This window comes from Gallus gallus, chromosome 9, assembly GCF_016699485.2.
Source record: "Gallus gallus isolate bGalGal1 chromosome 9, bGalGal1.mat.broiler.GRCg7b, whole genome shotgun sequence".
In the NCBI taxonomy this organism is placed as follows: domain Eukaryota; kingdom Metazoa; phylum Chordata; class Aves; order Galliformes; family Phasianidae; genus Gallus; species Gallus gallus.
The window spans coordinates 10,172,353-10,199,504 of NC_052540.1; the positions used below are offsets into that span (position 1 = coordinate 10,172,353).

The 27,152-nt window shown below is 35.8% G+C and overlaps 1 protein-coding gene across 14 annotated transcripts in view; it reads left to right on the forward strand.

Moving 5' to 3' along the window:
• Positions 1-26,440, forward strand: part of PLS1 (plastin 1) — a 38,308-nt gene extending 11,868 nt beyond the window's left edge. For 10 of the 14 annotated variants that reach the window (XM_046898340.1, XM_046898339.1, NM_001396115.1 and 7 more), the window contains 15 exons: positions 5,778-5,883; positions 8,414-8,577; positions 9,899-10,028; positions 10,494-10,626; positions 11,489-11,570; positions 12,260-12,425; positions 12,527-12,669; positions 14,125-14,220; positions 15,427-15,622; positions 20,352-20,430; positions 20,843-20,957; positions 21,635-21,768; positions 23,011-23,134; positions 24,894-25,018; positions 25,514-26,440. In XM_046898340.1, coding sequence (XP_046754296.1) covers positions 5,814-5,883; positions 8,414-8,577; positions 9,899-10,028; positions 10,494-10,626; positions 11,489-11,570; positions 12,260-12,425; positions 12,527-12,669; positions 14,125-14,220; positions 15,427-15,622; positions 20,352-20,430; positions 20,843-20,957; positions 21,635-21,768; positions 23,011-23,134; positions 24,894-25,018; positions 25,514-25,649 — 1,893 coding nt within the window. In that variant the 5' untranslated portion in view covers positions 5,778-5,813 and the 3' untranslated portion in view covers positions 25,650-26,440. Of the gene's footprint in view, positions 1-5,754; positions 5,884-8,413; positions 8,578-9,898; positions 10,029-10,493; positions 10,627-11,488; positions 11,571-12,259; positions 12,426-12,526; positions 12,670-14,124; positions 14,221-15,426; positions 15,623-20,351; positions 20,431-20,842; positions 20,958-21,634; positions 21,769-23,010; positions 23,135-24,893; positions 25,019-25,513 lie in introns of all 14 variants that reach the window. The other 4 variants (XM_040705483.2, XM_046898335.1, XM_040705484.2 and 1 more) reach the window with 1 other exon arrangement.
• The last annotated feature ends 712 nt before the right edge of the window (positions 26,441-27,152 follow it).

Consider the following 27,152-nt stretch of genomic DNA (forward strand, 5'->3'; position numbering starts at 1 on the left):
GGCTGTTGTGGAACTGCACAGCCTGAGGATCACCTCCCTCCTCAGCTTGGAGCCTTTGGAGCTAGACGGGCAGGTGTACAAAGCAGTGGCGGAGAGCATTCCTGCTTGCCACAGCGCAGTGTTCTGCACTACAGTGTGCTTACTGCAGGTGAAATGGAGGAGTACACCCTCAAGGAAACCTTGACACAACACGCTGATCTGGGAGTTTTTAGGAGTTATATATAAAAGACTGCATCTGGGTTAATGTTGGATGAGCAAATTTTGCTTGGCCTGTGGGTATGGGGTAGACATGTTTCAAGCCCCTGTTTCAGAGCACAGAGGGGATAAAATGCTTCCACTTTTTTTGCTGAGTGTAGATGAAACCTGTCAGACTTCTAGGAAAATAGGCAAAGCAGAACAGGTCACTCATGGCCCAGTCTGTTTGGGCATATTCAACCCAAACTGTTCTTGTAGCTTAAATGCAAACACTTGGAGGGTTTCCAGAATGTTTCAGGGAAGCAATTTCTATGAACTCAGTGTGCATTGTTTCAGAACTACTTTTTCAGAGGTGGTCCTTCTGGCATAGGTAAGTTTTCCATTGATGTTCTTTATTAGCGCTGAATGCAACAATACAGAGCTCAGGCAGGCTGAGATCGTGTTGAATGATGTATGTGAAGGAAACGGAGTGAAACTGATATCATGGATGAATTTGCATGGCTGTTCTGTGCACTCAGCAGCCAAAGGAAGCTGGAGGCATTCGGTTTGGTTGAAAAGGTAGCACTCTAAACTAAATGTATCTGCTTTGTAATAAACTGTTCTTCATCCTAATTTAAGTCACAAAATTAAGTGAAATTATTTTTATTTATTTCTATATTATTTGAATTCACATAAACTTACAGTAATTACTAAATACTTCTGATGACCATAACTGTCCAATCTAGTGATGTTTGTAAATCAAGGCAGAAAAGACACATCCTCAGACCATTTGATGTACTGAAGGTTCACACTGACCATATGATGTTTAAAGAACTATTTGGCTTGTATAGTTAGATTTTTATGTAACATCATAGAAGTTCAAAAAAGCACTTTCTAATTCATGTTACTCTGTTAATGACTGTACCTGATAAATAATACACTGCCTCTTTTTTCTTTGAAAAAATTAGTATCATGCTTCAGCAGCTCTTTTTTTACATATATGCACATCTATTTATGTTTGTTTACAGAACTAATCACTTTCATCTTTCTGTTGTCTCCTGTTTTGAAGTTGTATGAGTGTTCTCTGCTGCACAGAAATGGATATGTATACTCTAAGGCCCAGTGCTGATAGCCTATTGTTCTGCAGGTGTATTAGATTCCCTCATTCTACCCTAAGAGGACAATTAAGTCATCTTTAACTTTAGATAGCACTGTGCATAATTCACGTCTTTCTCCTGCAACTTCTTCCTCTGATACGAGGCAAACTATCTTTCTGTATCCTACACAAATTCAAACTCTAACTGTATAAAAATAATGAAATCACTGAATGCTACCGATCGACTGTTCATTTTCTCCTCAAGATTAAAAGACCACATTAAAAAGTTTCATGGGCTTCTACTGAAACACCTAAAATAAACTGCCCTTTCACACTGTTAAATGATTAATTTAGTTGGCCCCTAATCAGCTTTATATTTGAAGGTCAAGAACAATCTTGGTGTAAGTAAAATGATGTCTTAGTGTAAGATGTGAAAAAAGATTGAGTAGGAGTTTTAAATTACTGGAAAGACAATAGAGATGTGTGCATATGTATTTATATGTTCATACAAAGCTGAAATTCTGTCTATCAATGGCAGTTAATTCTAATGCTTGCTGTTTACACAAGTCTTTTCCTTGGTTCCAACATATTTGCAATTCTTTTCCTCCCTGACAATATACAGTTTTCTCTCCATGCTGAATAAGGAGAATATCTGAGGTGTATCCTCATTATAAAGTACCTTTTTTTGTCTTGATTTGTCCCGCTTCAGCGAGAAACAAAGGTACTTCTAATTTAATCTGACAAGAGCTTAAAAGTTGGTTTTAGGAATCCTAGGTAAACTAAACTTTGCATTAAACTGTATATCATCTTGAGTCAAAGCCTGATGAGAAAAGAAGAATTTGAATACCTTATAATTGAGGTAACTGATTATTGGCATGTACTGTTGTAAAGACAGTAATTCTTCTGCACAGCCTGTATTTGGTAACTGCAGTAGCATGGCTGCTATTAGAAACTACAGACCTAAGGATGATGTAGAAATAGAGTAGTATTTGCGCCAGTATGTTTTTAATACCAGATAAAAAGAACAGTAACAGAAGAAAATAAGCTCTCCAGTCAGCTTTTGTAATGTTTGCTGTGGTTGTGGAAGCAGCTGCAGCATGAGAAAGGGGCAAATAGAATCTGAAATGAAGAGGTGGGAAAGAAATTGCCAATTGCCTGCAGGTGTGAAGGAAATATTGGGCCTGATTTCCTATCAGCTGGTCATTTTTTTTTTTTCTGACAGCTTTAGTAATGGGTAAGAAAGAGAAAGGAATTGCAGTTTAGGCTGCTTACTTTATCCCTGGCTTTTGCACAGCTGCAAATGCTCCTCCACGCACAAAGGAATACTGTGATGATACCAGCAGTAGTTTGTATTAGTGTTGGATGTGGAATGTTTCTAGACTCAATTGTATTGTCTTCAGAAAGGGTTCCAGGCAGAGTAGAATGTAGGCTAAGGACAGAGGGATATTGGCAGTTCATGCTAAGCATGTTGGCTAAGGCTTAGAAGAGCATCAAGGATCCTTTTCCCCCAAGAGAACAGGGTTAGAACCTACCCTGTCCTGGGTCATCAAGAGATGAGTTAATATAAGCAAAGGCTACAGAGGTTTTTAATGTCTTATGAACACTATCAGCGTATAGATAAATGTTATCTGTAAATGGATATATTTTATTATCAGGGGACCATAGTTCCAGTAGATGTGTACTTTTGTAGACTTGATGTTGTCTTGTCAGAATTGCCCTGGGTGGTGATGTGTGTGCAAGGGATTTGTTAGCGTGGGTTTACTAGCTTCCTGGTTCGATATTGAAGTCGTCTGATATGTCTAAAAGTTCTGAGCACTGCCTTTGCTTGCTCAAACTGGGTCTTTTCTGGATGCCAGAACAGTAATTGCAGCTCTTCTGCCATTTAACTGACCAGCTAATTTACACAGTAATTATGTAATCGGGTATTTAAGACTCTCTTTAAGGCTGAGGCGTTAGCTTTATTTATCTGCTTCCGTGTAGCATTGATGTTGCTGTACTGTTACTGAAACCACCAGTATCTTTGGAAATCCAAGATGCTGTTTTCTGAAGTGGAGTGTGATGGGAAATGTGAGTTAGTAATCATAATAGGTGAAGAGAGAAATAAACTGTATTGCAGCTTTTGAAAAACTGTGTGATAAATTTTGACTTGCAGTAAAAATAAGTAATTTAAAATGTGAACAGTATGACAGAAATGTTGTCTTTGGCATCTGGGTGGCTAAATATTTCACTTAGGCTTTGGCATCTTGTTTTTGTATGTTAAAGCGCTGTCCTCTATGTCCACGCAGCTTCAGCCCTGTATGTTTCCATAGTAATTGAGATTTCAATGTTTGCTTTTTTTCAATTCATTCTTTGTTTCTTCGGTCTTAATTGCCACGTCAGATTTCTGTTTCAGGTATTTGCACTTTCAAAAACGTGCACTAAGTTTTCATTTGTTAATTGCTTTAGTGCGAAGACTGGTGTGTGCTGCCAGTAAGCTGAGCAAAATGGATGAATGGGGTTTTAAATCAAGTAAGATGGAGTGACTTGAAGGAATAAGACTTAACTCACCACCCACACTCAAGTCCATATCCTGTGTGACTCATAAGAGCAGACTCAGCGATGACAGAAAATATTAACATAGGTGAAGCAGACAGAGTTTAGTTAAAATAGCACATGTTTAAGAACTCTTTTTATTTAGCATCATAGAAAACTAAACTAGTGTGGGTTTACTTGGGGGGGAAAAAAAGGGCAAAAAAAAATAAGCAGAAACTTTAGCTGAGGTGAAATCAGTTGGGTGGGGCTTGACTTTCTTGTTCTCTTATATAGCAGTGTAAGTGGAGATAAAGAAATGCCTGTGTTGCAGATAGGGCCCAAATGAATATTTTACTTTTGTACTTTCAGACCATCACTCAGTGTTGTGTCAAATGTTTTCTTAAGTTACTTGCTTGAGTGGTCTGGCACTGCAGCTGCTACATTAAAAGCTTTCTTCAGTCTCTTGATACTTGTTTTCCTTAACATCAAGGCCTTCGGCTGAAGTTGTTACATGAGAATCTCAACTTCGGGGCCGTTTTCATTTTTGAAGAAAGTGAGCATAAACTTTAAAACATGAACTCCTCAGATCATAATTTGGAAATCAGAACAGTTCAGTGGCTGTCGAAGTGAAGCAATATTACACTTATTTGTCAGACCACAGAAACTTATTTTGTACTGAAATTGATTTTCCAGGAGAGTAGGTGTAATGCACATCAGCAGCACTGTAAGCATTTGTCCACAGTGTTCAGTAGAGCTCCAGGAAACCTGTTGGAATCCAGGCCCACCAGCACACCTCAACTGTGTGTGCCCCAACCCCACCTCTCCTATGTGCTGCTGCTCTGCGATTGCTCCAGTGGGACTGTTTCTTACTGTCAGGTGGTGAAGGATTGAAAGAGAACTGACAGCTAGAATGGAGAGGGAATTATTTTCAAACAAAAAGACAGACTGATGATAGTAGTCTCCTTTACTCTGAACAAATTCCAATTCCACTGTTCTGGTCTTATACATCAGAGGGCAGGAAGTGCACAACTGGGCAACTTGGACCTGACCAGAGTATTAATGTTCTTGACAGTGTTTGTTTATAAAGTAAAAGGTAAGGCAAAGCTCCCGTGAAGTCAGTGTTGCAGCACCATGTGTAGCATGCTGTGCACCAGTGCAGTGCCATGTACTGCTCTGCCGTGCTAAGATGAGTGACACAGTAGGCTTAATTGTATGCACACATAGCACATGCATAGTGGAAAAAGACTAATGCTGTTAAAACCTTGCACATGAAGATAACTGAGTGCAAATTCTGTTCAGACTTGTACTGGCTAACCAAAGGCTGAATCACTCTGGTGTAGAGTATAGATAAGAGGAAACAAGTAACTGTCAGCCCTTGGGCAAGTGTTTTCAGTTTAGATTTGCATTTTTTATGGAGTTGGGTGGAGAGAGTAGCTTCATATTGAGAGTGCTGTCACAGAGCTAAGTTAAGGTTCTTTATTCCCTTCTGTGAGGGCATTGCAAGGTCATGGGCTTGTCAGGTGATGGTAACTTCTGTAGCAGCTATGAAGGATGCACCAGTGTTCACTGCTGCTAGGCATCAACTTGAATGTGTCCCGCTGAGGATTAATGTGCAAATGCTTAGTGCTTTGCAGGACTAGATCTTAATTCTATCCACTAATTAGCAAAGATACTGCACTGTACTTAAAAATTAATTTCTCTAAAACCTGATTTTTGTAATGTGGGGTGATGGTTTTCATGCTGGAAGAATGCTCAAATATTGGGAATTGATGGTTGGTTAATATTTATTCTATTTGAATGAAATCATCCAGACTATGGAAGTTGGTGTTGCTACTGTAAATCCTCAGTTGCTATTACAGAGAGAATTCCTGGGTGTTTAATGTGTGTCAGACCTGGAACTGCTGTTCAGGTCTGGTGTTTCATAGTGAAAATTTGAGTCCCTTTTGTGTGTATTTGGAACTGATATCATGTAGTATTTTCTATCCATTATTGTTAGATATAAACAACTGTGGACAGCTCTTGCGGTTAGAAGATGGAGAACAACGTAACTACTATCTCTCGTGAAGAGCTTGAAGAGCTAAGAGAAGCATTCAATAAGATAGGTATGTTTTGACTAAGAAAATCATGAGGTTGCCAATAACACTGCAGAGCCATGTATGCTTTTGCAGAAGTCTTTGTGGACCAGTTTATCAGTTTTGATAGCACTGTGTTTTTCTGTTGCCAGTAATGACTAAGAAAATAGAAATTCTTACTTTAGAACAACTTCTATTCATTGAAACTGTTTGTTCACATCTTTGAATTTCAGCAATTAAATCTCAAATTGAGCTTTTCATGCTGAACAGATGCAATGTTTATGCTGTTGTATTTGCAGCATTGTAGGTCTCAAAATTCAGTTAGTGGAACTTGTAGAATCTGAAGAAAATTTTGCTTTGATTAAAACTGTAAAATATTCTCATCCTTATTTCTCATCTTTATTATTCATGTGGATAACTGACTCTCAGTTTCTGCTTGGCTTGCATTCTTTCAAATAGTAATTTCTCTTCTAGTTTGGATGTGATTTTTATGTTTTAAGTTAGCTTAAAAAAAAACAATAGTTACCTTAGCAGCAGCTGAAATGGATGTCAGTACCTCTAAAATAATGTACTTGAGAAGAAAATAATCCTACTTTAAACAATTGAAAAATTTATTGTAAGGTTAAGGTATGGGAATCACTTGATTAAAAAATGTGAAACTGCTTAAGCCAAAAAGTCTTTGGTATTAGATCTCTCCAGTTCAGTAGAGAGACTACTAGAAAGCTGTGTGTTAGAAAAGCGTAACTTTGTGAGTACTATGGGAAGGATAAAATGGGTATTATTCTGTTTCTGTAAATGCAGGCGTCAGGTGGTATCCAGTAAAGCATGAGGAACTTTAAAGTAAGAAGCAGTGACTTCTATTCATGACAAACAATAAAACTGTGAACAGATTGACACTGCTTTTGAGGGCAAAAATGTCTAGAAATGCTAAAGGAGTAAGATGTGTCCTTAGAAGATAATTTGTGAGTTTGTCATAAACATAATCAACCTGATGCAGTCTGTAGCATGAGATAGCTATAGCCTCCGGGAGCTGGAAGGACAGACCAAGGAAAGACCTTTGTGTATGCCTGACAGTATAGGGGCAGCTGTTCAGGTAGGTAGCTGCTCAGTGGGGGTGTTGGACAGCTTGTTTCACACTGTCTGCATTCTACTTGCCAAAAACCATTTCTTTCCTTACTCTAATATGCTTTCTGTAAAACATAAAAAATATCATGTAGCTTTTCTTTCATCTTTCCATTTCACTATCTTTGTGAATGAATTGCTTGTAGCACCATTGGTAAGCTAAAAGCAAATTAATGTATTTGTCTCTGCTTGTCACCAAGGAAACGTAGTATCAGTGAAAGATGAACTCAGAGAACTAACACGGCCAGTAATCCGAGTGAGATCGGAGCATGTCCTCTGCTCTTTAGGCCACACTTGTTATTGTGTGTGTATGGTTATGATTTGTTATACTTCATTGAACTTTGCAGTCACAGGACAGTAGCTTTGCTGCTTGTAAATGTACTTCTTTCCATTGAGTAGACCTTGAATTACAGGTAGGACTATTTTAATAGACATATTCAAACTCTGCTTTTATAGGTACATGTTTACAGATGCATGTATTTAAAAAAAAAAAAACCACAAAACTTAAGATGTGTTAGTTATGCAATACATTGGATAAGAATATTTTAGGTCTTTAAAATGGTGCTTTATTGTGTTAAGAATTCAACAGCTTTCTGTACTCAGATTGGCCTAAGATGAGAAAACTTTTAATATTTCTGCTCTTCAGTTGTGTTGTCCATTGTGAGTAATACAAATTACAATGAATTTGTGCTTTTGTGTGATATGGCCATTCCCTTTTTTATATAATTGTGGAGCTGAACCACATGTCTTGGTGAAAAAAGCATACTGATCCTGTCTGTGCGTGGACATTATTGCTGTGGTTTTAGGAGCCCAGTGTAAGCGAAGGAAGCAGCACAGATTGCTCTCAACAGAGCTGGTCAATAGATTAAGCAAGGTCACCTTTAATAAATAAATACAGATCATCCTGGATTTATTCTTCACAATTAAGCCTTATCACATCAAAAGTTTTCAAGACAGAAAATCTCTATCAGGTATTAGGATAAGAAACAAAGTATAGAGTTATGTAGAGTTTTTGTGAGTATGTTTTAACAAACATTTGCATCAGATCCGAATTTGCTAATTGCAGGTAGAATAATACTGATAGTAAGAATATAATATTTGATCTTTCTTTCACTTTAAGGTTTTCTTGATAACTTTGCTAGTCTTGATTTAAAAAAAAAAGTTTAAATATTCCTATTTACAAATTTACTATTTTGTCATATCTATGCTTTTGGATTGAAAGATAGTTCCTGAGAAAACACAGAGCGAGATGTGACATCTCCCATCTGGCTGTGCACAATCCACAGATATTCCTTCCTGCTTGTGTGTATGTGATGAAGTCACAGGAAGAAATATTCTTTTCCTACATCTGTATTTCTTGCACTTTATTTATTTTCAACAGTTATTCTACTAGATCTTTTACGTAAGTATGAAACCAGCTTGTGTTTTCACTTTGCAGATATTGACAACAGTGGGTATGTCAGTGACTATGAGCTCCAGGACCTGTTTAAAGAAGCAAGCCTACCCTTGCCTGGTTACAAAGTCCGGGAGATCATAGAAAAGATTTTTGCGGTAACAGATAGCAACAAGGACGGGAAAATAAACTTTGAAGAATTTGTCTCTGTAAGATGTTCCTTTTGGACTTTCTTTAGTTCAGTTGTTTGGTTTTAATGACTGGTCTTTAAAAAATGAATTTGAACTAATTATTAAGCTACTTTCTAAAGAATAGAACATGATGCTCTTTAATATGTATGGTGTGCTTAAAAATAAACATGCATGAAAAATGCAACTACAGTGTATTAAGAGATGCGTGAGATGGAAAGAAGTTGTCTAATGTTAATCAGGAATACAGAAAAGTCTCTTTCAGTAGCTCTCTCCAACTTTGCAGAAAGTGCCCTTAAATAGAACTGGTATTAACATCATAACAAATATAATGTTTAGGTTGAAATGAAAAAGTAATGTTGTGCTGCTCTACCATCAGCTCCTTCAAATACCCAACCATTGGTTCTTTCTACAGTTTATCTGTAATAGTAGTGCTATGTAAGATGTTACTTTGCCTTTCTAATATGATGGGAGTCTCTGTGCCATCCAAAATCTATTTTATTTATATCAATTTCAATTTCCTTGAAAATTAAGGGTTGAACTACAGATTTAAGAAACTGTTGGTCAACTGTTGCCCTGGTAATAGCGTTGTTCATTAGATATCAGCCTTTGAGATATATTTAGTGAATCACTAATGTTTATGCTGCTTTGTTCAGTATCTTAACAGCTGCTTTTTATGGGGATCAGTACAAGGTTTTGTTACCAAAATTACAGTGACCAAATTTGAAGGGCTTAGATTTCTTTTTTTCTAGTGCAGGTCATGGTCTGTGTACTTAAAGAGAACCAAGAACTTTTGAAGCTGTTGGTTTGTGTGCATTTGGTGATGGCTAGTTTTTGTTTTGTATTTATAGTACTGCTGCTAATTGAAGCGGGTTGCTTATTTAACTAGTTATTGTTGTTTCTTTACAAGATTCTAATTTGCACTTGTTCATAGGTGAGGTACAATTATTTGCATCTGAGTTCTGAACTATATCTGTAATGTAGTGAGCTATATCTGTAACCTAAACTTCATTGTCAGTTCTGAGATCTTTACAATGTTAGGACATTTTCAGGATGCATCAGTGTATGTAATGTAGTTTATGATGTAGGCCCTTGGAAAAAATCAGTCCACATGCTTAAGGGCATGTGTACTTATCTGTGATGTAGTAACTTTTTTACTACAAAGCTTAATATGAAGCAAGTAGAAGAAATATGCTCTAGTTGAAAATGTGTTTTCAGGAGTTACTGTAAATAACAAAGGTAGGCAGGTTATGTACCGACTCTTGAGGACTTAATTTCAAACAGCTACTTTAATATTAATTGTGAATTATCAGTCACAAAATGTTCTCTTTTTTTGTTCCAGTTAATTCAGGAATTGAAAAGTAAAGATGTTAGCAAATCTTACCGAAAATCAATAAACAAAAAGCTGGGTATTACAGCACTTGGAGGAACATCCTCAATATCTACGGAAGGGACACAGCATTCTTATTCAGGTAACAAATTTAGACTCTAGTTTTAGTGGAGAGAAACTGACTCATCTGGAGTGCAGTTCATCTGACCTGGCTCATGAGCTGTCTAGTTTATGATAAGATGAACTGTGCACTAGAATTTCACATTTGAGGAATGTGATGAGGTTCAACAAGAGCAAGTATAGGGTCTTGCACCTGGGAGGAATAACTGTGTGTGTCAGTACAGGTTAGGGGCTGACGTGCTGGAGGGGAGCTCTGCAGAAAAGGACCTGCTGAATTTTCATGCTTTCCTTCAGAAAATCATTGGTTGTTCAATGGGTGCAGGAAGGCAAAGATAAGTGTGTTATGGCCATTTTCCCTTCCATGACCGGTTCCTATGAAGCAAAGGAGCTTTACTGCAGATGAACCTCTTTAATCTAAATCTGGTGTTCAGTGGTACTTGTTCATGGAAATGAAAGTAACTTGTTTCAATGACATTTTTCTTTACAGAGGAAGAAAAAGTTGCTTTTGTTAATTGGATAAATAAAGCTCTACAAGATGACCCAGACTGTAAGCACATTCTCCCTATGAACCCATCAGATGCTAGTCTTTTTAAATCCCTTGCAGATGGCATTCTTCTTTGGTGAGTGTGGGGCTGCATGAAAGAGAAGAAACTCTTATCAAAGGTTAAGTGCTGATCACAGTGATGTGAATTGAAAAACAACGGACAGGCTTTAACATCAGGATTTGGCTAATAAATATTTTAACCAGTGTGTAGGATGGGGAAAAATCTGTTTGCCTGTAAAAATTCTGTTTTTTCTACATTTTTAGGTGACTCTGTTCATATATCATAGAAGTTTTTTCCTGTTCAGTAATCATAAGTGCCAGATAAACATGCAGGCTGTTTACAATTGAGATAATTACACAGTTCACTTATTCATTAGCTGGTATAATTAGAAGTCTTTGCAACTTGAAATATTGTTAACTTACTAGATGTGCTAAATCGTAGGATGGGAAGAACAGAAATATGAGTTAAATCTGTTGTAAAGAGCGCATAGCATATCTTTTAACTCTACTCTGCAGTAATTCTGTATTTAGTGAGTAATAGTTTTCAGCGCGATGGTTACAAGGATCATCCATAAATACAAAATACTGTAGGGATGCAGTCCTGAAGAATTACTTAGTACAAATATTTTCTCTGGAGACCATTTAACTCTGAATAGTTTACAGTTAGTCTCTCACTATCTTTATTTGACAATACGGATGTGCTCCATTACTTAAGTCTAAAACCTGTTTGCTCAAATTTCTTTAAGTAGGTATTTTGTGGGAGTCTTCTGTATGAATGTACAATTATTTAAAGAGAAAAGATTTAGAGGTTGAGGTTGTATTTTTATTTTTAATCTTGTCAGACATTAACATTTGAAACTAGCTATAAATAATTTATAAGCAATAATGAAATACTTTCTGTGAAGTGAAAAATGAATAAATTGACTTTTTTTCCTTAGCAAAATGATTAACTTTTCACAACCAGATACAATTGATGAAAGGGCTATTAATAAGAAGAAACTCACTCCTTTCACTATTTCTGTAAGTAAATCTTCCACTTGAGTCTTGTAATCTCTACTTAATTGAGGAAGATGTGTCAACAAAGGTGATCTACAGAGACAGAATAAGTACATGTAGAGTATCAAGTATGTTACTGGGAAGGAAAAAAAGTAATATGGCAGCTGTCTTTTTTTCTTCTTTGGAATTTTTCATTAGTCTCAATCGCTGACCTTACTTTTAGTATCAACATGTTGATTTGCTCTGATTTTTTTTTTAACACTGTTGGTTCAATTAGTTTGAGTTGCTTGAATAAATGTCAGTCTGTGTAATAGACAAACAGATGACTATGATGACTACAACCTCCTTTGTAGGACAAAATTCCACATTAACACATCTCTCTACAGTATGAAGTCCCTTGTCTTGGACAATATTTTCTAATTTATGTGATTCTTGTGCATTATAAATAAGGCTTTGATTAGTCATCAAAGCAGTGTAAAATGATCCGCAATTTTTCAGTGGGTACACATTAAGCAGTGTGAATAATGTTTTCAATTATCTTTTGATGAGACATATCATACAGGAAACTTTTCATGGACTAATGGTTACCACTGAACTAATCATTACTATTTATAGCTTCAGAAACTTGAGAAAAAAAATTTGTTTTAATGTGGACAAAAAAAATCTAAGAATCATATCCTCATAAATGTAAAAAATGTTGTTATTCCAATCAGGAAAACTTAAACCTGGCTCTGAACTCAGCATCTGCAATTGGCTGTACAGTGGTCAATATTGGATCACAAGATCTGCAAGAAGGAAAACCACACTTGGTATTAGGTCTCTTGTGGCAGATAATTAAAGTTGGTCTTTTTGCTGATATTGAGATCTCTAGAAATGAAGGTAAGAGTAATGCCAGCTCTGGCGGTACGTGGACTTCTAAAATTAACTGCTTTGAAACCATGATGGCAATGATTTCAGTTTTCTTTCAAACTTCTTTTTAGCTCTCATCGCTTTGCTAAATGAAGGAGAAGAACTAGATCAGTTAATGAAGCTTTCCCCAGAAGAGCTCTTGCTACGATGGGTGAACTACCATCTGGCCAACGCAGGGTGGCAGAAAATCAGTAACTTCAGTCAAGACATTAGGGTATGTTGTTACTACTATGTTCAACTATCAATGATATTAAAGCATACTATACGTAGAAAGCAGATGAGCCTGATTGGGAGTATTTAGAATACTAGTCATCTGCTTTTTCTATACATATATTATTCCTACACTTTTCAACAATGTAAGAACATTTTGATCTCACTCTATTCAGTTGCTCATACTGCGTATTTTCACACCACGGTGCAAAATGAACATTTCCTGCAGGGCCATATTCAGGTCAGTTCCAATGTTCTAAGTTTTTTATTAGAACTACCTGTGACAATTTGCACTACACAATTAGTTGCCTTTTTATTTGGCCATCTTCCTCTGCTTCTGGATCTGCAGGAAACCCATAATTTCTTTCTTTCATTGTTTTAAGGAAGAAGAGCATGTCTTAAAAGCTTCGCTTGGTGCATATGTGCTAATGTTTATTGCATTTTGTACCTAGCATTTTACAGAAGAATAGGAAACAATTTATGGAAAGAACAAATAAGAGGTTTCTGAGGTAGCTTCTATTCCATGATCCAAGGATTGAGCATCCCCTCTCAATCACAATTTAGCTGATGTTCCAATTTAATGACCCAAGGATACTGAAAGACATGCTGGTTCCTCTTGCTCATTTTCTATCATTCTGCATGAGGTATGCAGAGTACTTCAGTAAGTCCAGTTCAAAAAATAGGAAAAAAACTATTTTAAAACTAAAAGAAAAGGAGCCAGATTTCCCTGTGGTGGTAAGACACCTTCTCTACTAACTGAAGAAAAAATTAGATTAATTGCTAGTTAGTAGCTTCTTGGATGTCACTAAGAGGGCTAATATTAAAGCAAACTAGGGTTTCGTATGAAAACTGCTGATAGATTAGAGATGTTATATACTATGTAAGAGAAGTATTAAATGCTTTCAAAACTGGTAGGTTATTGGTTTTTCTAGTTTCTTAATGGGGGACGGGAGGGAAAGAGAAGCATACTAAAAACTGAACTTGTCGCTAGATTTATCTTCAGTGAGCCACTTGGTCTTAATTTTAATTCTTTTTAATTAGTCCATCCAGAAAGAAAGGTCTAAGAAAGTGTTGGTTTAGAAAGAAGTGTGAATGAATAAAATAACTGAGGAAAAAATCCAGATTTTTTTGTTTCTTATTTTTGTGGGTAACCTATACAAACTTGCCTTAATTGCAAATCCCTAGTTCAAACCCAGCAGAATTAATGTAACTAGCACTGTCCAGAACAATTAGCTGACCTTACTATTCTTTTATCTGACTTAATGTGTTCTATGTGAATACGACAATAAAATGGCTCATAGACCTTATCCATATTCGCTGTAATTAGTGGTAACTATTTCTTTAATAATTAGAGTAATGATTTCTCACTTACGTGGCTTTGGAATCAGGCTATAATAGCAGTAAACAGTGATGAAAAGCTACATATTTGCTCAATTTCTTAATATTGTTTCTGTTGTAGGATTCCAGAGCATACTACCATCTGTTAAATCAGATTGCACCCAAAGGAGATGACTTTGATGAAATCCATGTTGAAATTGACTTTTCGGGGTTTAATGTAAGTATCCTGAAATCTAAAAATTAGAGTGAAATTATCTGAGACTGTGTATGTATCCAACATCCCAGTGTCAAGGCTGCCTCAGAATCCCATTTGGCTTTTTAAAAACATAAACAACTTCAGCAAGATTCCTCAATGCCATGGAAGATGAAAGGAATAAATCTCTAGTAAAGTTCCAGAGCACTGCTGAAACAGGATTATGCATCCTCCAGTCTAAATTTCTGAGCTGTTTTACTTATGTTAGTGTACAGCTATATTGTGGGGTTGGGTCCTCTGGTATGAATATTAAAATATCCTGCTTCAGTTCTGTTGGAATTAAAGCGTGGGAAAAAAGGGTAGGCTTCACATACTTTAATCTTTCATCAGACTTAATAGCATTCAGAGAGAATGTGCTAGCCTTTCTAATAAACAGCCGGGAAGTGTAGCAGTTGCCTTGTCAATTTTAAAGGGATAGAACTGCTGAAAAGCCAAGCTAGATGTTGAAAACGCTTTTCTTCAGGCTGCTTAGTGATGCTGGTTGGAAAGTTTACTTGGAGGATGTGTTTGATACAAAATTGAACTGGCTCACCAGTATCAGCAACATGTATCTTTGTCCTACAGTAAGGTTCTTGTTGAGTGTTCCAATGTTGTTACTGTCTTTATTCCAATGGTAGATTAATTAATTTCCCTCTAAATATTAACTTGTAGTGCTGCGAAGATAAGAGGCAAAAAGTATATGCTACATGGTTTTGAAGTCTTATTCTAGCTAGATTAATGTTAAAAATAAAACAATTATAAACAAATTACCTTTTTATACACATTACACCAATTGAAAAGATTTGGAGGGAAAATACTTGAAGGAAAACAAGGGGATGTTCTGAGAAGTCCTGACTCTTTAAAAGAGGATTTTGGAGATCATCTGTAATTACTATATTTGAGAATGTCAGTCTAAAGCAGAGATGATGAACCTATGGCCCATCTTTCAGAATGCATTGTGAAGGAATCCACAGCCTGGAAACAAACATGATTTCTAGCTGCGAGTCATGAGGCATGCTGAGCAGACAGCCACAAAAATGAAGGATGGAATGGAAGTGGAAGGAAAAGGGGAATTGCTACGGGCCAGAAGAGCTAGCTCAGACTTTGGAGGAGCAAGTCAAGATTTGCTACACTGCAGATTCGGAACGTGCTAGTATTTGTAACGAGTTCATTTTTTTTCTTTTCTTGTAGGATAAAAATGACTTGAGGAGGGCTGAATGCATGCTCCAACAGGCAGACAAATTGGGCTGCAGACAGTTTGTAACTCCAGCTGATGTGGTTGCAGGCAACCCTAAACTCAATTTGGCTTTCGTTGCAAATCTCTTTAACACATATCCAGCCCTACACAAGCCTGACAATTCATCTTATGATCTCACTTTATTAGAAGGTACTCAACTTACTAAGAATATAGGAGATAAGAATGTTAGTGATTTCTGCTTAAGTATTCCTTCTAGACTGTGATGTAGGATCCCTGTATGATGGTGCCTGTGTTAACACCAGTATGTAGAGCTTTTTCATTAGCTTTCACTATAAGCCTGTAGTAGAAGTCCCCATGATCGCAAATATTGGAATGTGGAATTTTGCTTACATTAGCCTGATGAAAGGATATTCCTGAATAACCTGTCATTCATTTGCGGGAGCAAAACCTGTCCGCTTATTCCCTTTCTGGGTTCTTGCCATAATGTTTATATTTTAGCTGATAAACAGGTTTTAGCTTTTTTTTAATTGGGAAAACTATAACTGCGTTATAGTCTTTCAAAATGCCTTCACAGGTTTTGTTGTTATTTTTGTTGTTATATACATGAATACACGTGTGTATGGTTGATTTCCTCTTGAAAGAGGAAACTTAAAAAATATATATATATATGTATCAGTTACCTGTATTGATCCTAGTATATCACTAAGCTTGTACTTTAATTGTACTGTTCGGAGCCCTAATGCTAGAGATAAAGGAATAATTGATAGCAGTCTTTGGCTGTTTCCCTTCTTGTGGACCAGCTAATCTAGGATAATGAAACAGTCATGCCAGTGTATTTCACAGTTGTTCACTGATCTCAAAGGAAAGGTGAGAATGAGGGTTGACGCACTTGGGAGAATCATCAACAATGTTAACACATTCCTCTGCACTGCCTACTCCTGCCTTCCTCATACTGTTCCTATCAGGTTTCCTTTCCATCTAGGTGAGTCCATCTTCCTTTGCTTCTCACTTTTTCATAAGTTGCCTGCTCTGCTGCATCCCTGTTTCACAAATCTTGTGTCCCTCAGACCACTCCTGTTGCAGGCTTCCTGCTTTTCTTGTTTCATGGGTGCCAGCTGTGGTAGAAGTATCAAAGCACAGGAGGTAGTCTTCCAGCCGTGATATCTCTTGTCCTCCAGGGACTGCAGTCACTAATCGTTGAAGGAAAGCTCTGTTCTTCCTCTGCTGCAATTTAGTTGGAATTGAATGCTTTTGAAATTGTGTATGGGAGCTGTGTGAAGGTAGAATATATTCAGTTCAGCTCCTCCTCCTCTGTTCTGAATATTAACTTGCAGCTGAGTTTTTTTGGGTCAAATTGACAAGAGTTATCATTGGCACTGTAAAGAAACAGATGAACTACTTTCTGAACTTTGCTAAAATACTTAGATGAGATCTGAGTTTCAGCCAAAGCCATTAGGAAATTAGGTCTTAATCACCTGCATGCTGGACTATCATTCTTTAATGGCCAGGTTTAAGTTAGTGAATATTTTAGGGATGGATGGTAACCATGCCATTGTTATATGTTTAAAGGCAAGTAGGAGACTTCTCTCTGCCTCTAAATAATAACTCCTGTGTTGTCATAGAGATATCAACCACCAAAAGATAACGTTGTTCATGTGTTTTTCTGTTTGTTTGTTTTTCATTAAGTCCTGTGTTTTGACTAATGTTTTCTAAAAGTAGTCTTAGACAAAATGTCAAACATTCATTTCTTTATAGCTTCATCATAGATGATCTGTTGTAATCTGACTCATGATTTATAATGCTTTCCTGTTTTGCTTCATGAAATGCAGATTTGACCCCTCCTAATGTAGGTACTGTATTTAGTACTTTTCTGTAATCTGTAGAAATATTTATTCTGCAGTTCTTTCAGTGTTTTTATTTCTAGTGTTTTAATCATTTCTGTCCTCTTATGTTGGTTGACTTGTTGTATTTTTCTTTCTATTGTTTTAATATGCCGCCATAAGTAGAAGGGAAAAACATAGGTCTAATATGATGCATCTAAAATGGGGACAAGGGTTGAACAAGTCAAATGCCATGTAGTTCTCTCTGGGGAACTAACCTGTAGGGGCTTTCCTTGAACCAAGACTTAAAGCTGTAGACTTGTATGCGAGTGAGTAGAGGAAAGCCTTAGTGCTCCTGAGTCAAATTCCATCTTTTCTATGATGATTCCACCTAAAAAGTATCATGTGACTGTTCTCTTGTGTTCAAGATGATGAGCGCTAGGTGTAATCTGTAATACTTAAAAAGTCGGGTGATGTGCATTTGTACATGGAGAAAATAACCCTCAGATGAACTTTGAGGGGGGGTGGAGGAACATCTGATCCTACATGGGGTGGGAGGAGAAGGGAGTCCTCGATAAATGCATGACTTTGCTGTTGCTCTTGGAAGTTCTCACTTGTTGGAGAGGTAGCAGAGTTTGGGCTCTAAGTTGCAGAAAACCTTCCCAATTTGAGGGGAAAAAAGACATGGATATATGTCCTCCCGTGTTTCATCCAGTATGCCTGTACTCTGTGGTTGTTGCTTACTCCACTGGCATTCTTCAAGGCCTGCTCAGGCAAGCTGAACTGAAAGATCAAATTGCATTGCTCTGTTACCCTTCAGAGAGAATCTCAGGTATTTGGATTGAATATTGACTGTCCTTATGACTACTCCTCACTCAGTTCCATGGAATAAGTGATCTGAGAGAAGAAGAAGGCTATAAATATAAAGGATACTACCAAATTTGCTCCTCTCTCTTTTGTGTAGCTCTGTCCCCTTTCTGCAGTTTTCCTATGATTTTGGCTATCTGCTGCACCACTCAGCAGAAGATTTGCTCCTGGTAGGATCTCAAGGTATATTTTGAATAAAAGAATTGAAAGAAAAAATTGGTCAGTTCTCAGCCATCTGGAAGACTTAAGAACGTTTGTGTTGCATGATGAAGACATTTGTTTAAAGTTGGCATATTAAATATTTTATTTTGAGTTGCTGATGGACAAAATGGTGCTCTTTCTGCTGCTTGCTACTTTAGATTCTTCTGTCAGTGTTAAGCATGCACTGTAAAATTCTGTCTGAGTGCAGTTGCCAAGCACACTTGTAGCTATGCTTTTAGTAAGAGTTCATTAAGTAATCTGCTTGAATTATACGTCATCTTCTTTGGTTTTATCTTTTCTACAGAAAAATTCTGATGCTTTTAAGAAAATGTAGCTCCTTCCACATCTTTTAAATTTTGTGGGAATAAATGTGAAACAAAGCTGACTGACTGCCTGAAGACCTCACAGAATAGTTTTTTTTTTTCCTTTCAACATGTATTCATCAATGACTTTTTGTTAATTTTCAGAGGTGCATTTCTGAAACAAACTCTTAGGTTGAACTCTATATGTATGATCTCATAATTTAGGAAGGAACTACAGCAATAGAATGAATATAGTGTATTATTAATTGGAAAGAAACCAATAATCTGGCTGACAGTTTTTTATAAAATGAGTATTGTTGCAACATGTCAATTACTACTGAATTTTCTCACAGAAATATCTGAATTCAAACTCTGTTCTTGTTATATACACGTATGTGTGTATATGTATGTAGCACTCCAGGACTTTTTCTATAAAACAAAATATTTGGGTTAAAATAGTAACCTCTATTTGAAAATAGAGCTATGCCCTGACATGAATTATGTAGAAAATAACAGTAAGGAGGCTTTCTTTTTAATCTAATGATACGTGTTTGCTTTGCTTTTCTGTAGTCAGCATGAACTGCAGAATAAAATGAAACTGTTTTCATAGCATATAAACCTCATTAGAGAAACTTGGTACCCTTATACCTTAAGGAACAAGCAAAGCAAAGTATTCTTCAGATTTACACGCTTCAGTTCAGTGAAATCTGCTCTATCATTCTTTACAGAGAATTGAAATGTTCTTTGATGTAGGAGGAAATGGTTTTGCAGCATTGATTCACAAACAGTTGGTCACAGGTCCGTTGTTAGGTAATGCTGAACTTAGGAAATTAATGTATGAATGTAACCTTGACACAGCACTAATTAAAGGGCTCAGAATTATATGCAAAAACAGTCTAAGACAGGAAAGAGAAGGGTTTTTCTACTGAATTTCTTGCATTTCTCAAAAGTTGGAAAGTAGCTGGTAGGATGACTGGAATGCATTTATAGAATCTATTCTGTTGGAAAGTGTCAGTCACAGCTGAAAGTTCTAGCTGCTCTGGCACTGCCATTTAAAACTGCAAGAACAATTAGCTCCTTTTGGCAGTATAAATAGTATCACAAATGTTCTCAATATAACATTGCTAAGGGATTATTATATTGAACCGTCAGTGTTTAAAAACTAAAAAGTTGATGTCTGCTGCTTTGGAGGATGTTCACAAATTAATATGGAAAACTTACATGTAGAGAGAGTAGAGCTGTGTTTACTGGAGTTTGATGCAACTGCAGAGTGTTAGTATTAACCTTTAATGAAAAAGACATTTCAAACTTGTAGTGATACTGCTGAATACACTTTACACTGATTATTCTGGTTTTAGGAGTTGGTAGCTTAGTTGTTTGTCACCACCTGCTCCATAATATATTCATTATCTAAAACAAATACAATCAACAGTCTATTTTTGTTTTTTTTATGTAAGTGTAGTTTTATAAAAGAAAGAAATAGTCTGATAGCACTTTCTGCACTCTTTGCCCCGAACTGAGGGACCCTGAATTTGATAACACTCTGAATTTTATAAACCTCTGCCCTACTGGCCAATAGAGATTATTATTATGAAAAGGATGAACTCATTTTTGAGGAAAAAGGTGTCATATGAGAGCTGGAACTTGCATGTATCTGAGTCATTTAAACGTTGCTTACTGAAATGTTGTCTCTAAGTAATTGATACAGAATTATATCTGTCACTGTAGGAGAAAGTAATGAAGAAAGGACATTCAGAAACTGGATGAATTCACTGGGTGTAAGCCCATATGTTAATCACTTATACAGGTAAGCCTTCATAAGTAATGTTTTCTTCTTACTGGGATGTAATAATGTGTTATTGTATTCTTACAGGTACTAACAACATGATTTCAAGGAAGCTTTATTTCTACTGAAGGTGATTTCCAAGTTTACCTTCTAAAAGCAGCTATAGCTGGTAAACTAACTGTTATTGCTCTGCTTGCTCTGCTAGGATTCGTGGAAATAATAAAATTGAATGTACCGTTTAACTGAAATAGTGGCAGAGATCAAGCGACACGATTTAGAACGGTTTCTCCATAGGCTGACAACTTTAATTTTGGTGACTGGAATTTTTCAGCAACGTAATATTTACTTTCAGAAGTCTCATCTTATTAAAAATCTTATTAGGATTTTGAGTATGAAATTTTGTACTTAAAAATATTGTTGTACTCTCATTTAGTGACCTCTCTGATGCTTTAATAATCTTCCAACTGTATGAAATGACTCGTGTGCCAGTTGACTGGACTCATGTCAACAAACGTCCTTATCCTCTACTTGGTGGTAATATGAAAAAGGTAGGTACACACTACAAATACAGTTTGGTTTCACAGGCTCTAACTGTCCTGCTTATATTAAGCTGGATTGTCTAGATTTACTGAGACAATCCTGGCCAAAAAGAAAAAAAGGAAACAATCTTAGGAGCGTTATCTCAAGAAATAGAAAGCTGTATGTCACTTCACTTGAAAAATGTGGACACCATTTAGCAATATTGTGATTAAGGTTTAATTATTTAATCGTTTACAAAAAAAAAAATGCACAACTGGCACATCTTCTGTTGTCTGATGTTTGTGTGTCAGGAGGTGTTACTTTGCCAGGGAATTTGTGCAAGCCCTGAGCTTTCAGTTTGAGATCATTTTTCAGTTAGAAACATAGGTGAAAAAATACTGTTTGTTTTCAGAGAATGCATTTCTAGTATTTTTCCAAGTTCCATTTTGATGTATGTATGTATTTTGTTGAAAGCAAAGAAATTGTTTTTCTCCGGTGTGAAATAAGATCATCATTTAAATTTTATGATTGTATTTATATCTGCAAGAATAGGAGAAACTGCTCAGTACAGAAAGGCTAGAAATCTGTATCTCCAAAATGTAACAGAAACCCAAATTGAGTCAAACTATGCATAATTCTATGTCTGTATTATAGAAATAATGAAGTTTTTTCTTTTTCCATTATTTGTATGTACACTTATTTTTAGATTGAGAACTGCAATTATGCAGTAGAACTTGGGAAGACAAAAGCTAAATTCTCCCTGGTCGGTATTGCTGGACATGATCTAAATGAGGGCAATCCAACTTTGACTTTGGCTTTGATATGGCAGCTGATGAGAAGGTAAGTTGGACATAATATGTGATGTTTATGTGTGTGTGTGTATTTACCACTGTTTCTTCATTGAAGGAAATGAAGGTAAATCTTCAGTTTGTCTAACAGGTGCGTTGATGCACAGTGCATCTGACAGATGTATTCACTGTTGTGCAGCTTTTATGATCAGATACAAATGTTTCCATAATCTGTATGAAATTTCACACTTGAACAAAAAATTGCAAGTCATTTTGAGATTTTTGAAATCAAATAACCATTGTAAACTGTTACAAATGCAAAAGTGACTTTTAACTTTGTTTGAACATTAAAAAATGTTTTAACAAACGGATTTTCTTAATCGTTACTTTTTATGTGAATCTGTGAAATACTTCACATTAGTAGGAGTAAAATCTAAAACAATGAACCAAGTGTGATTATACAGTATATTTAGAATGAGCACTTTGGAGAGTCATCTCCAAGCATCCCTATCATAAATCATAAAATCCCTTTAATCTGTCATAAATATCTACTTATATACTTACATATAAGTACATATATTTACTTTACATGATGTGTAATGATTGAAACAACAGCAATGTGTGTTCATGTACACATCGATTTATATATTGACAATTAAAACGTTACATACTAAAAATTGTTAGTAAAATTTCATATTTTTCAGCAAACATTTAAGTATGTAAACTATTGTATGTTAATTTCACGTGTTTTCCTGAAAGCAGGGAGTAATTTAAATATTTGTGAAATAAAAAACATGATGCATGCTATAGGCATTAAAACAGGGAGAATTTGTTTAAGCAATCACAGCTATAGTAATTTGTAAAATGAATCTTGTTAGCGTACTGACCACAAACTAATATAAACTGATTTCAGATAAAAATATTTTATGACATGTATTTTTCTCAAGTTTATTTTCTTACATATGCTCTGAAACACTCAATGCTTTTTCTTTCTTGGGCTACCACAATTCAGTTGTCAAAGTGACTGAATGCAAGGGAACCATTTAAGCTTATAAAAAAAAAAGATTATTTCTATAAAGATTATTTCTAATGTGCTTAGTAAGAAATACAGAATGAAATAACATCCCAGAGTTAATGTTTATTATTACATATTTCATTCTTCTAACAACTGAGAGCTTTCCAGAGGAAAGTAACTTGTAAAGTTATCTTATGTAAATAAGTACTTGTTGCTGTGCTCAAGTAATATTTTACTTTGGCTTGTAGCTTTAATTCAGACTTATTTTCTTCATTCAAGGTATACTTTGAATGTGTTGTCAGACCTTGGAGAGGGTGAAAAAGTTAATGATGAAATTATTATAAAGTGGGTGAATCAGACACTTGCAAATGCAAATAAGAAAACTTCAATTACCAGTTTCAAGGTAATCAAATAGTTTTACCTCTCTTCTTTCCATAGATGGGATTTTTAACCTAACAATCTGGGAGGGAAAGTTTTTTTTGTTCTTTAATAACAGCCGATCAAAAGTGAGTATGTGGCAGAGCCACCAGAGGGAACCCAATTTAACCAGCAACCTGTTGTGTCTTGAATGGCATTGCTGATATGCCGTAGGCCTAATGTTGTTGTTATTGGTCATCTAGAAATAATTCAAAATGCTAACTGGAGATTTTCCCCTTTGGCAAATAGGAAGAAATCGATAAATGCAGCTTTTCTTTCACACACTTAAAATGTTAAAAGTTTTTAAAATGAAAAAGTGTCAGGTGCACCATGCTGTGTGAATCTCACTCATTAGAAATAGTAGCTAAGTGACTGCACTTAAACACAAATCCAACATTCATATATGGGTTTATTGTATGTGCTGAAACAGTTGAGTCAACATGGTTTACAACAGAAACATAAGAACCTAGTAAGTTAAATATTTAAGCGTCTCCTATGTTATGACATTGAATTACGTAAGCATTAAGCAAAAGGTAACACCAAGTTAATTTTATTCAACAGAAAACTAAATTTTTATTGTAGGAGAAAAACTTGGTATTGATCTCCCTAAGAGATTGCTTCATCTCTTATTTCTATGTATGCTGCAGCAATGTTGATAGAAATAAGTTGAAAATAAGAAACTGTCCCAGTATCTTGAACTTGGTATGCCTGTGCTTTTTTGGGGGGGAGGTTGCTTATTTTAAAGGTAATTGAAATGATGGTAGATGGATACAGACAAGAAACTACTGTCATAAGGAGACATTGTTCAGCAGAATTGTCATATTACTGATTTTTGACAACATTCATGTATATATTGTCTTTCCCAGTTTGATTTTTGCTTCCGTATTTTGGGGTAACTACTGCAAACATTGTGTAGCAGAGAATTTGGAGGTCCCAAATAGTTCTTGTGGACTGTGAAAGTTTTAATTGAATTAGCATTGGTTAAAACAACAAATATTGAAAATGCTTTTTGCTTTCTTTTGGGGAGATAATCCATGCATTCAATGTCTTCAAGTAGAGATATTGCTTTTCTAAACTTTTTACTGTATCTGAATATGTAGTTAGTGTGGTGGCTTTGTGGGACTTTGAATTTGAAATCATAGCTCTGGTGATGAAGGCTGCTGTGCCATTTGTCTTCTGTGTTGAACTTCTGAAAGAAAAGTGCCTGCCTCACTGGAACAGTTATTTGATTGTTGGTTCAACATCATCTTGGAGGAGGCTGTTTCTCTGCCATGACATTTGGGAAGAAATAATTGCAGCAATTGCTTTTTCTGTTTTAAAAATTGAGGAAAACGTCCATGTATTAAAGACAAAAAAAAAAAAGACTACTCATACTAGCTCAGAATACTGTCTGAGATGCAAAAATGATTGAGTGGATCATAAGCTGAAGCAGAAAATAATTGTATTATGAGAAAAAGAGGAAAGTGAGACTAGTCAGGGAATGCAAAAACCTATTTGTTGTCTTGAAAATCTGCTCCTTGGACTTCTTTTTAAGTTCCCTTTTGTCCTTAGGGAAGGGGGAAATTGCTTTGATTTAGTCAATTTATACCATTTATATTTGTGTAATAATAATTATGAACACTGTAATTTTGATGTGCTAAAACCTTTAGACCTCATGAAGAGGCAAGATTTCATTCAGTGTGAAAACAAAATAATCAATGCCAACGAATTCCTTATACTAATCTTTTAATTCTCTTTTCTTTTAGGACAAATCAATCAGCACTAGTTTACCTGTCTTAGATTTAATAGATGCAATTGCACCAAAAGCAGTTCGCCAAGAAATGGTCAAGAGAGAAGACCTTTCTTATCAAGACAAATTGAATAACGCCAAGTAAGTTTTAAGTGAACACTTTCTATTTTCATGAAGTGCAGAAATGCATGAATTCATGGCTTATATTAAATGATACATATATTAACCCTATTGAATGATTTATCAATTTCACAGAGAGGAATTACACTAATGTTAGTTGATTTGTTTCAGAGAATGTTGTTTTGAATTCTAATATTAGCGAGCTATGTTTCTAGCAGACTTAACAGCTGTACATTTGAGTTCATAGTTTATGATCTACTACCAGTCCAGTGCAATTAACTTAATAATAGCCTGCCATAATACCTAAGATTTTTGAGAAACAGAAATGCTATGATAACCAGTAGCAAAATGGCTACCAGTATGATTGTTAATACTTTTTTATATTCACAATAATGCTCATTTTTGCCTGGTGCTGATTTAACAGGCATATCCTAATGTTAAAATCTGTTGTTGCTATGAACCTTCTCATGTTAGTAGATGCTAGTTAAATAATATGTATTTTTCTTGCTTTCCAAGGTATGCCATTTCAGTTGCTCGAAAAATTGGTGCTCGTATATATGCTCTCCCAGATGATCTGGTTGAAGTGAAGCCAAAAATGGTGATGACAGTGTTTGCATGTTTGATGGGAAGAGGACTGAACAAAATAAAATAATGAAGAGAGTTAACACAACTTCCTGTGATGTTAAGCATGACAAATGCTTCACAGCTTACAGAATTTTGAAGCTTAGTACAAAATGAAAGAAATTATATGCACATATATACACTCATTAATTACATCCTAATGTGTTTTTATGAAACTGGATGAAATTTTAATACACTGATTATTTATGGTTGTTACTATTTTCAGAATGTTCATTATAAAATTAATAACTAATTTGTATTGCTTTAAAAACAAACCAACCTAACTGCATCAATCATCAGTTTATTTAGCATATAACCACCTGTATCATTTTACCTTTCATGGTTTTTCAGCACCTATTGAGAAACTTTTTTTTTAGTGGCTTTTAGTTAGGTTTAGTCATGGCTGTATCAAGATACATTCCAGTCCCTATTAGATTACCCTGAACTTCACAAGTTATCATCCTTGCCTTATTCTTAAAGAGTTTAAATCGTGTTGAAACCAGAGTCTTGTCATGGACTTCAGTCAGAGCAAGTGAAAGTCTCTGATAATACCTGGAAGCTAATGAATATTCATGAAGCCGATAAAACTTTGTGTGGGAAGCATCTTTAAATGCAGTAGCTTTGCTATTGAGCAAGAACTTCTATCGTCTGTGTCTTGAGGAAAAAAGCATAGTAAGCAGAAATGTAATCATGTTGTTAGATCTGTATATATGTTACCTTTTTCAGTTGAACTACATATCAGATTTAAAAAACATCACAAAATATTGTAAAAGTAAACAATAAAAGCCTGGCCTGTCCAGTTTGGGGGTACACCTAAATGAATTGCATGTCCTTACAGATTGTTTTTTTGTTTCTGGAGTATATATCGCATAGATAGAGAGGCTTTGTATAGGGTATGTTGTCTGGCTGAGATGAAGTCCATAAGTATTTTCATATTAATCTTAAAGCAAATATTTATACCTTTCTAGTCAGCCATAATTTTACACCAAAGGGTCTGCATTTGTAATTCTTACCAGAAGCTGAACAGTAAGAAGCAGAAAACTAAATACAAATGGACTTTTTGTTTTTAAAGATATGATGAAGCCACTTTCTCTCTCCGCTCCTGGAAACAGTAAGTGTGGCAAGATCCAAGCATGATAATAAGCAAGCAGTTGCAGCAAGCTTCTGTTATCTTGCACAACGTATTAACAGAAAGAAGATGCATCCATTCGATATCCTTCATGTAAAGGGATACTCAGAGAGCCTGGATTTGTAACTGTTCTCTCTCTGCTGGCGGTAGTGTACGATATACTTCAGAAAAAAAATCAACTGGAGTTGTTATTAAGAATTTGTTCAAGCATATTTTGATAAAACAGAAATAGATTTTCAGGGCACTCCAGCTTCTCCCCAGCATCCATCTTATAGCTCAGCTAGAGGGAATAAGGCTGTGCCAGTGTGGGCAGCTCAGGATGATTACCTGCAGTTTGAGGAGAATTTGGGGATAAGGCCACGTATCTCATGACTACCTCCACTAAACCACACAAACAGGAGTTTT